The sequence below is a fragment of the Trachypithecus francoisi genome, unplaced genomic scaffold, assembly GCF_009764315.1.
Source record: "Trachypithecus francoisi isolate TF-2019V2 unplaced genomic scaffold, Tfra_2.0 Lachesis_group12, whole genome shotgun sequence".
Lineage (NCBI taxonomy): Eukaryota > Metazoa > Chordata > Mammalia > Primates > Cercopithecidae > Trachypithecus > Trachypithecus francoisi.
In genome coordinates, this window is record NW_022681457.1 from 111,125,995 (window position 1) to 111,137,551 (window position 11,557).

The 11,557-nt window shown below is 40.6% G+C and overlaps 1 protein-coding gene and 1 long non-coding RNA gene across 8 annotated transcripts in view; one reads left to right on the forward strand and one right to left on the reverse strand.

Annotated features, from left to right (window-relative positions):
• Nucleotides 1–11,557, reverse strand: part of PRDM2 (PR/SET domain 2) — a 132,098-nt gene that overhangs the window by 57,578 nt on the left and 62,963 nt on the right. The window contains exon 1 of one of the 6 annotated variants that reach the window (XM_033228283.1): nucleotides 1,065–1,246. The exons of the other annotated variants lie outside the window; for them this stretch is intronic. Coding sequence (XP_033084174.1) covers nucleotides 1,065–1,164 — 100 coding nt within the window. The 5' untranslated portion in view covers nucleotides 1,165–1,246. Of the gene's footprint in view, nucleotides 1–1,064; nucleotides 1,247–11,557 lie in introns of those variants that run through there. 6 annotated transcript variants of the gene reach the window in all.
• The window catches only part of LOC117093287, a 20,290-nt gene continuing 8,928 nt past the window's right edge, over nucleotides 196–11,557 (forward strand). For both annotated transcript variants that reach the window (XR_004441091.1, XR_004441092.1), the window contains exons 1-2: nucleotides 196–1,145; nucleotides 7,610–7,692. This is a non-coding gene — a long non-coding RNA (uncharacterized LOC117093287). The remainder of the gene's footprint in view (nucleotides 1,146–7,609; nucleotides 7,693–11,557) is intronic.

An 11,557-nucleotide genomic window follows, 5' to 3' on the forward strand; every position in this document is an offset into this window, starting at 1 on the left:
CATGGAACCCTGATCTGACCAAGTATGATTCACCACTGAATAGTACCAACAAAACTGGATTTTGTAATGAACGAGCTACCAAAAACATTCAACAGCCATAATGCCTATTTTCTAAGACAGTGTGTAGCATTATACTGCTGATGCCTGTGATATGAGTTATAAAATCAAAATTGCCTAAAGCATCACATCAAAAATTTAACCTAGGTCTGGACTATGTTCTACTATCCTAATAAACTGGACAGACACTAGGAAATTCTAGAGAATAATGTTTCACTTTAAAATGTTCAGGCAGTAGAGAGAATGCAAAATTCTGGGAGGCCTGCTCAAGTTACATTAAAAATTCATCACAACAGTGAAGGCTCATGCATTTGGTGATTTAAATGAATTAAATTTAAAACTATATGTAACTCTACATGTGCTGCCTCCTCACTGGGGAGCTATCCAACTCTGAAGGATAAAATCAGAATTAAATATCTGTGCACAGAAGCTAGGTCCATCCAATCTTCACTCAGGGAGCTCATCCTCTTACTCAGATACACAGTTGGTTCCAAATCAGACAAGACTCCAACTGGGAGATTTCCACAGCTGTACCATGAATGGTCATCAAGGACACGGGCTTCCCAACAGCGCTGATACCAACTCACCAAGGTGGGTTGTGCCTGCTGCCTCCAGTTCCTCTGCCCTCCATCAGTCCTTCATCCTTGCAACTGAACTTCCACCCTCTCTACAGGAATCCAATTCCCATGGTTACCACTAATACCATAATTACAAAACCCAACAGTTCTTCAGGCTTTATTTGCCCCAAGTTTCTCCTTCACATTTGACAACTTGGTATTTCTTTCGCTCTTATAATTCCTCCCCCCAGCCTTAAGACACTACCATCTAGAATCTCACCCTTTTGCAGAGTCTTACCTCTTCTTCCGGCCCCTAGGTAAGATGGCCCTTCCTAGGAAACTGAAGACTGGAACCATGCTTTCACACTAGGTGGAAGAAAGGCTTTGATGAAAGCATATGACTAAGCTGAGGACACAGACCCGAGGCAACAGGGTAAATGTTGAACTCACTATGCTCAAGGCGCAGAGAAGAACCAGAACACTCTGGAGCAAAGAAAGCCTTGAAGGTCATCTCCGTCAGCTGCATTTCAGGTAAGAATGAGCAATACATTATAATATCCAGCCTCTCAAATTTTTCAAAGTCAAAGGTGTCTTCTGTGACAGCAGGCCAGCTGTGGCACTAGTATCACTCAGGATACATCTGGTTTGGAGAAAAGTTAGAGTTCTCAAAGCAAGTTGAAAAGGCTTAACTGGGAGGAGAAAAGTACAAAGTACATATGAAGTGACTCCTATAAAATTTTTAAAATCACAATCTGTAATAGATTGTGTTGGTAAGGACGGGGAATTGATGGATAATGGCAAAGTTGTTATCTTAAGAATGGCCAAGTGCCGACCAGGCACAGTGGCTCATGCCTGTAATCCCAACACTTTGGGAGGCCGAGGCAGGCAGATCACAAGGTCAGGAGTTCGAGACCAGCCTGACCAACATGGTGAAACCCCATCTCTACTAAAAATACAAAAATTAGCCAGGCTTGGTGGCATGCCTGTAATCCTAGCTACTCAGGAGGCTGAGACAGGATAATCACTTGAACCCAGGAGGCGGAGGCTGCAGTGAGCCTAGATCATGCTACTGCACTCCAGTCAGGGCAACAGAGCAAGACTCCATCTCCAAAAAAAAAAAAAAAAAACCGCCGAGTGATGCTATGTGTGAGATGGTGAAGGTCGACTGGAACCAGACCTCAGCTCTGCTGCATATGTGCCTAGTAGTTTAACATTCTGCAGTTGGGTTGATGACAGAAAGAGAGAAGCTGGAAATGGATACCTAAAACTAAGGTTTCCATAAGGAATTAACAGTTCATTTCAATATTCTTACTGTATGCTTTAATGTAAGAGAATGACTTGGTACTCTGGAAGTCATCAAATGTCATTAACAAAAGAACTGGGAGACTTGGGCAGAAGGACTGAGGGGGCACCAGTGTGCCTCAACCAGAAATGCTTTCAGAAAGGTCAGCAGGGGGGTGGGGGTGATTATCAGAGGATCACAAGTGGCTGTTACAACTGGTCACGGTGCCATCAGTGGCAAAGCAAGCCCCGTAGATCTGAAGTAGTAAGATGCTGCAACAGTTAGTTTTTATAAAAGTAACATGCCATGCATTTTCTATAGTTTCCTTTTTCACTTAAAATAACTTTGAAACTTATCTGACAGTAAAAAAATTCTGTTAAGCTCCTTTGGCATAATTTCAAATCTTTTTCTGCAATTAAATTCACCAAGAACTATCTGTAATCCTGGAGGCAAATTATAAAAATAAAATCTCTCTGATTTTAAGTAGCTCATGGTATTATACACAACTCTAGGTTTTGCTTCCAACAGAAACAATGGAAAAGTCTTAGATTTTGCAGTTCTGCAGACTGCAGTATAAATTCCTGAAATGCTTGCTTCCCACCGGAGGGCTGCTGCACAGCCTCTGCAGCTGTGGAGGCCGCGGGCTCCCCTAACTCTTCCAAATGTCAGGCTGATGGGAGAACAGCAAAGATCCATCGGAAGGGAGTCTGAGCTTTTATGTTGTTAGAAAAAGGCTTTCAGTGGTTTGGACCGGATAATTCCAAATCTGAAGAAAGGGCTTCCCAAATAAACTTCACCAAATTCAAGATAAGAAAGCATTATTACTGTCCTTACCTTCTTTGGAGCCTCAAAAAGTGCTGTAGCATGAACAAAATGATGTGGGAGAATAATCACATATAAACAAGCTGCTGACCTGTTCTGCTTTATAATCAATTTCTAGGTTTCTTTCTCGTGTTTTTTTAGTAGCCTGAAAAATGTACCTAAAATCTGAAAACCTTAAATAATAAAGAGGCAACTACAAAATAAAGAACCTAATTCAAGTTACGGACTCGGCCCCCTGTGGCTGAAAAAACCAAAGTGAGAGGTGTTGTGGAAGAGGTGTGTTTCCAGTGCCCGGCTGTGCTGTGGGAGAGGTGTGTTTCCAGTGCCCGGCTGTGCTGTGGGAGAGGTGTGTTTCCAGTGCCCGGCTGTGCTGTGGGAGAGGTGTGTTTCCAGTGCCCGGCTGTGCTGTGGGAGAGGTGTGTTTCCAGTGCCCGGCTGTGCTGTGGGAGAGGTGTGTTTCCAGTGCCCGGCTGTGCTGTGGGAGAGGTGTGTTTCCAGTGCCCGGCTGTGCTGTGGGAGAGGTGTGTTTCCAGTGCCTGGCTGTGTTATGGAAGAGGTGTGTTTCCAGTGCCTGGCAACCCTGAAAACCGAGGAGACGGCCACACCCTCGAGAACTGCTTCGTCTCAGCTAAGAAGAAAATCATGTTTTCCCCTTTAAAGCCCAAGACAAATTTTACAATACTGCATCCTGATGAAGTTAACTACAACAACGTTTTAAAATATTTTCAAGGAGTAAAAATTTGACATAAATATGCAACAAGATACAATGAAAACATTCAAAATTCATTCTTCACATTTGGTTACAGAAACGCCCATACGAACAACGGTCAAGCCACATGACTAATTAATCAAATCAGGCTATGATGTCCCCACAGAGATAAATTTAAGGGACATCAAGAGGATATACATTCAGATTTTGGCAGGTGGCTCCCAGTGAGACAGTATTGATAAGAGTATGGTATCTCTACCTGCTAGTATTTTCTCAGATGAGCACTTGGTTATATTACATAAAAAAATAAGAATACATGATTTTTCATAAAGAAAATACCAACAGAAGTAAAATTAACAAGATAACTGAAAATGTTTTTATTGGTTGAGATAAAATATAACATTTTAAACTTTTGTAAAATTTGCAGTTTTACAAGTGCTATTTGGAAAAAGCCTCTACTTGGCCTGGATGGCAAAAAGTACTGCTCAAGTGTTGTCTACTGCCTACCCGTACGACACAGGAAAACCGTTCAAGAAAAAACCACGATCCCCAGTAATATCAAATTCACAATGGACACAGAGTTATACAGATTTTAAAGGGATTAAAAATACAACAGATACTATTAAATAGCCATAAATGCTCAGCATTCAAATTACCCCTGTTAACCTTTTGGTAGACATCTCTCAATTCTATGCAACACATCACTTCAAACAAAAAAATTAATATTTCCTCTTTCCAAACAGTCACATACCCCATATTCTTTTTTTCCTGTTCACTGCACTTGGTTATTATACCCATCATTATTTAAATCAAATATCTAATTTAAACAATCATGTTGAGTGCCTGCTCGTATTAACCTAAGGGTTGATGTCTTGGCAGTTGGCTGGGATAATCATTCTTTATTTCCGCTTTATATTTTACTTCTCTTAAAAATGCAAAGACTAAGCAATGGTATTTGAATATGCCACATTTTAGCAGAGGTTTATAAAAACAAGAGCATTTACAGAGGTATTACGCTACCTAATCACTCAGCCTACCATGAAATGAGGCACTTTTATTCCAGCACAGGTTTTCAGACTCAGCCCCACTGTAGCTGATCAACCAGATCCCACCGCTGTGGAAGATCTCAACTGTGCCCAGCCACCTCCCGCCGGCAGCTGCGCCTCTATCAGCACTTACGGACCGACACACCATCCACATAACCGCTCCAAGGAAAAAGACCTGGGACCTCTTCAGGCTTCCGCATGCACACTGGCTGGCACAAACTGTTCCCCTCTGAGAAACTCAGAGCTGCCAAGGCTGTCCTTCAGATTGAAGAGCAGGACGAAACTAAAACATATTCTCCTCATAAACTCTTTTAAATCACAAGTTACATTTAAATTCAAATCTAGATTTTTTTTTTTTTTTTTTTTTTGGGAGACAGAGTCTTGCTCTGTCACTCAGGCTGGGGTGCAGCGGTGCAATCTCAGCTCACTGCAACCTCCGCCTCCCGGGCTCAGGAGATTCTCCTGCCTCAGCCTCCCAAGAAGCTGGGATTACAGGCATGAGCCACCATGGCCCGGCTAATTTTGTATTTTTAATACAGGGGGTTTCACCATGTGGGTCAGGAGTTTGCTGACCCCAGGTGATCTGCCCACCTGGACCTCCCAAAGTGCTGGGATTATAGACGTGAGCCACCACACCCAGCTTAAATCCAGATTTTTAAAATAGATCTCCACCTAAATACCAAATTCTACTAGTCTATTCAGCAGCGTGTATCTCATTCTCAGATGTGCTGGCTATTCAGGCTACATCAGATTACTATTCAAATTTAGCCCAAACTTATTATTCTTGATAGATTTTTTAAAAATTTCTTGAGTACTTTGTAAAGTTTCCGGAATTAAGGTAAAGAAGTATTCTGATAATTTTCTTTGGCTGCTTATTAGCTATACAACACTTATGAGCTAAAGGGAATACAAATATGTATTACTACAAAGATGTCTATAATGAAAGAATTTAAAATTGGAGTTACATACCTGTTTAACTTTGCAAAAAACAACTCCCTCTGCAGAAACGCCCTGCTAATGTTAACAAGAAGCAAATTTTGAGTGGAAAAGATCTTCCAGAGAATCTGTATTTCATTAAAAACAGAGAAAAATGAAGGGAGGGACAGTGAAAGCAGCAAGGAGTCAGGAGAGAAAGAGAAGGAGAAGAGAGGGAGGAGGGGAGGATGTAAAGTACCACCCACCAAAGGAGCCAGGTAAAGCCGGGAAGCCTGAGGAGCGCATGTTGTGGACCTGGCCTTGCTAACAGGCTCTGGCACTGAGCATGGAGCCTTTCAGAAGCACACAATCTTCCTTGGTGCTGGTCTCCAAGGATTATCCCACATTGTCCCTGAGCTGATGCTTTTCTATGTTTTGCCAACATAGGCGTAAAATAATGTCCACAGGGAACAAATTGAGCCTGGGAGGAGGGCTCACAGAGGACTAGGGCTTGAATCAGGAGTCCTTCCTAGACCAGTACCCATGGCTGGCGGAAAGAGTCTCTCAACCTACACACGCATTTCACCTGCTCCCAGCAGGTTCCTGTGTCTCCAAGGTTACCCGTGCTCCCTGCAAAGAGCTGACCCTAACTGAGGTGAGACAGTGGGCTAGGCTCTTGTCCCCTTCCCCAGTGTGGTGGTGGCACTCAGAATAAAGTAGGTCCTCAAGATAAGTTTCGTCCTCAAAAACAGAAACCCGTAAAAGTGAAAGAGCACGAAACGCTGCTGCGCAGCCCTTGGACCATGACTTGCTTAACGAGAAATAATCCCATTCGAAGCAAATGGGAACCAGCTCTAATATATACTGGTAATACTGATCTGATACTGCCGTCAAAGAGAAGTAAATGAGGTAACGCACAAAACGAATGCCACACAGTGCCTGGCACAGACTCAATAGATGGAATCGATTGTAAGGAGTATCCACAGATTCTACTAAACAAATCACAGAAGGTGCGCGCCTACAAATCTAAACTGTCGGCATATGTTCCTTCATACGAAGACAATGGCATTCTGCTTCCACCAACAAATCCGAATTCATCCATTTGTTTTGTTCATTTGTTCTCCACTGATTCACGTGATCCCACCCAGGTATTATTATAAAAATGTACAAGTCCAATGAGGACAGAAGTCTTGAGAGAATTCTGTCACTCACTCCCTCATGTCCACATCAGTATATATTAATGCTCTTAACAGTGTAAGCTCTGAATGTATTTCGTTTTAAAGTCTGTAACCTACTGATTTTATTGCTTCTAACTGTGCTTGAGTCTGAAAAGTGAACATACAGGTTCACTGTGGTGGTTCTTAATCTTTCAGAGAGGAGACTTCAGACCCCTCTGAGTATCAAGTAACACCTAAGGCCCTTCTCCCCAGACATTCACAAATGGACGTAAACACAACACTTGGTAGACAACATTGGGGGTCAGGGGCTCCTGTGTTATTACAAAGTTCAGCTGTGAGTTTGTACACGCATTGTGTATTCATAGAAGGAACGTACCTGTGTGATCCCTGAAAAAGAACTCCAACTCTTCAGAATACCCAGTCAAGATGCTGCTCAGATCATCAGGACATTTCTTGCCAGAAAACTGATTATCATCAAATTAATTAGCACCTTCTAAGAAAATGGTTCTTTGACCCATTTGGTTTTTTCCTGATTTCACCCCCAGAAAGACTATTTTAAAAATCTGGCATAGACAGTCCTGAAACTGCTCCCACACAATGACTTTCAGGGCTGTCTGATAATTTAATGCCTAAGAAAATGTTAATAAAAATTCATTCACATAAAATCCTGTTGTAACTGTCCTGAGTGCTTTGGACCACAGAAAGGTAAGGCAAGCAAACAGTGAGATGTGTTTGCTTCTGCCCAGGCAACTGGAACAAATCAAATTCCAAGAGTTACCTAATGCACCAACCTATGTCACCACAGGTGTTCTCGTTTGGGTAACAGTGAAACAAGACAGCTTTTAAGAGAGAAGCGGGTTTCTTGCACATGAAGAATTCCTTAATGCCACGATGTATCTATTTAGTTGCCGATCCAAAGAGGCCCTTTGCTCTTATCTAATTTGAAATCAACTGAATTCACTCCACCATGCGAAAGGAAAACATATGGATCTTAAGAGAACATGTTACACAAGATGGCAAAACTGTTCATTTTTTTGTTTTAGAAGTGTGCCAACCGGCCAGAGAACGGCAGTTACCACGGAAGGAATTTTGCTGGTGCCCACCATTACAATGGGACGAACCAAAGGTCAGTGTGCCAGGAATATTCCTGTAACATTCTCGCTTAATGCTCACAGCAACCCTGTAGGGTAGGTAGCTCATATTCCCATTTTATAGACAGGCAAATTAAAGACCCAAACATGGAGAGTAACCCATCCAAAGTCACAATGCTATTAACTGGTGGAGCTGGTACTTGAACCTGGTCTCTTAATTCCAAGGCTATGTTCTGGTGTATCACAATAAATTCTGCATACTGCACATCTCCTAACACTCAAGGTATAGCTGGGTCAGCAATTTTTCCCCTTTCCCCTCCACCCAACATACACGCACACTCCTGGCTCATTTTAAACAAGCTATCCATTTTCAAAGTACTGATCAATCTGCATTTAATGCAAAAGCAACAGTGAAGCCCAAGCAGTATATCCCCACCCACTAAAAAAAAATTTAGGTAAGTTTTTTTTTTTCTTTAATGTGCTTGGCATAGAAACTGAAGAGTAGGGGGAAGCACAAGAATCATTCGCTATGAAAACAAAGTTCACCAATTCCATGTACTTTTTGACAATAACCCATGAGATTTATAAGACCCTGTCTTTAAAACTTAAAAGGATCAGACAGAAACTGAATAAGTATCACTTTTTCTTGATTTAATATTTTCTGCACTCTACTAAAACCCCAAATTTTATCTTGGCATACAGACAGTAATTTACATTCTCTTCTATCCTGAATTCCTGGATTTATAATAACTAAAAATAGATATTATGCTTATCACTCAAAGTTGATCTTTTTATCAAACACGCCCATGACCCATCTAACAAGGGAAGGACACTGTGGATCACACCTTTAGCAATTAGCAAAATTCCTAAAATCAAGTAGATTTGGAATCTTCAACCCCTGGTCCAAAAGTCCAAGATTGAGACTACTGGCAACATATGATATTTATTATTATTATTGATACTTTTTACTTATTTTCTTGGATGTCAGAGAGAAATTGTAATTTCAACATTAGTGCTAATCCTACAAAAATTACAGTCCATCATGTGTAAATAGTCTAGGAGATTGTTCCACGTGTAAAAGATCAAAACTACAACTATTATCATCATGGTGCTGCTCACAGCGTAAACCTGCCATAGAAGGTTAGAAGACTTAGGACCCAGCTATTACCAACATTAACATCCTCATGGCAAAAGTACCAAGGCAAGAGGTGGACAGTAGGAACCCTCATTTCTCACAGGCCCTTAGACATTCTGCTTATGGCCAGTAATCTCTTTATTCCAGAGAAGCACGCTCTGATAATCCCATACATGAAAGACGAAAATGTAGTCAACAGAACCAGAAAGGCATATCCTACATCTCAAACTGGCAAGAGAATGAGAACTGAACCTGAGAGGCCAAATGGTAAAAAGAATAACAAAAGGCTCAGAAATTGCATTGTTGCCCATTCTGAATGGCATTGCAACTTCAAACATTGCACATAATTCCGTTTTGGGGTTCTAAACATGGGTGAACAAATCAGTTTGCCTTCATTTTTGTGGCATGTGGTATCTCAGGAAATCTACAAAAGACTGCCCCAAGAGGCAGGATTACAAATACAAGAAAAAAGATTGTTTATCGCTGTAGTTTTAATTAAAAAAAAAAAAAAAAAGAGTGCAGGCGAATTTTAGCCTAAGCAATGCTGTATTAGTTTTCTTTTTAACCGGTCAATCCTTTGCTACTGTCCGTAACTGGTAACAGACAGCTAATTCATTGAGAGCGCAATTAGTTTTTCATTATTCAGACACTGATTAAACTAATAAGAACATATAAAACTGAAAGCTACCTAAGTATCAAACTAGCAGTATTTTAGCTGTTATATTCTTAGCTTATAAACTGTGTTATTTTTTATACTACACACACAATTATCTCATTCACTGGAATAAATCTCTTGCCTCTGAAACTATTCAAATATTCTCACATTAAAAATAAAAATGGTACGTACTTTTAATATATAACCATCTAAAATAACTACACATTGACTAGATTATTAAAACTTTCATCAAAATATTTTTAAATTTCAGGATCATGGCCACAGAAGCAGGAAATAGCAAGCAGCTACAATAAATGCTCCAGAACACTGAGACTTTTCTAGTCTCTTACCCAGAATCCCTCAGAATACTTTAATAGACGCACCAAGTTTTAACCTTTTAAACAAAGTTACCTTCTCCTATTTTTCAAAGAACAGGTTAGAACAGAAAGAAAAATGCTAAAGAACTTTGAAAAATGAAAGTATAGATTACAAACTGCAGTTTTGCCTTGCCTGCAGTATGTCTGGGGGGTTGGGGAGGTGTTAACTACTTACTATGTCTTTTTTTTTTTTGAGACAAAGTCTCACTCTGTCACCCAGGATGGAGTGCAGTGGCACAATCTCAGCTCACGGCAACCTCCGCCTCCCGAGTTCAAGCGATTCTCGTGCCTCAGCCTCCAGAGTAGCTAGGATTACAGGTGCCAGCCACCACCACGCCCAGCTAATTTTTGTATTTTTAGTAGAGACAGGGTTTCACCATGTTGTCCAGGATGTTCTCATACTCCTGACCTCAGGTGATCCACCCACCTCTGCCTCCCAAAGTGCTGGGATTACAGGTGTGAGCCACCACGCCTGACCACTACGTACGAAGTCTTTAAGGAACAATCGAATAAAGTACTCTCAGTAAAAGTTCCAAGTAGAAAAAGCCACATTACGTTTGGCTACAAACTCAAGCAGCTTTAAAAATTTTATATAGACACACATATTCTAAGAATCTATTGTGTGATAAAGACAATGAGGAAATCAACGCGTGCCCCTTCTTAGGAAAATTCAAGAGCACACACGGCTAGGTTAGGGTGACTGTTTTCACCTTCTGGTCTCCTTTAATGGTTCTCCTCTGGAATGAGTCAAGCAGCTAGAATAGGAAAGCTTTATCAGCAAACAAAACCTCTGAAGAAGTTACTGCTTCAAAGAGTTCATGTGCATTTCTCTTAAATGAAAAAGTAAAAATATATATATATATATTCTACCCCCTCTGCAAATAAACATTTTGGCAAAACAAATAAACAAAATGTCACCACCCAAAACTGAAAAACAAGCAGGATATAACTCAATTATATCCACAAACAAATCAGAATTGCACTTACAGTTTCTGTAATTAATCTTTAGAGTACACATTAATTAAAGCATGTTCATTATCTGTAACATTCAACTTAAGAAAACTTTAACGTGTGTATTTTCATTGGTGGAACAGTCAGACTGTTAAGCCAGTCTCAACACAAGACCAGTGCTGCAGAGCTGGAAGCTAAAGCTTCTCATCAATAAGACAAAATGAAAGAGCTCTATAATCCTAGACTCTGCACTGCAGAGGGAGTTGGGCAAAAGCAATGTCTCAATGTGCTCTTTTGGTTTCAAAACTAATGCCAAAATAACATAAAACCTAAGAGAAAGAAAATATTCATTAGAAACTTAAACCGACAAATACGTCATTTAAAAAACACTTGACAGACAACAGCTGGAAAGGGGTGAAAATGCAATCTGTGTTTTTAAAAACTGTTTATTTGGGGTGCTCAAAAGAATACAATATACCTATGCAATCCATAAATCTCCAAAGCAGAAACAGCTGAAGGTGTCGCCATGACTGGGCTTTCCTACACCAAACACTTCACTTAACCATAGTCTTGGTATTTAGGATTGAAGTGGGCACTTCTTACAGTGGGCAGTGAAAATACACCTTGGCCAGTGAGTAAAGCAAATAAAACATGGCAACTTATACAGTATAACTGTCCAACTTAGAAACATTATGCATAAAAACTGGATTTAGACAGACAGAGCCTTTTATGTAGGACCTTGTGGGAACTTGGCCGAAGTATGTAAGCCCCACGGAGCATCG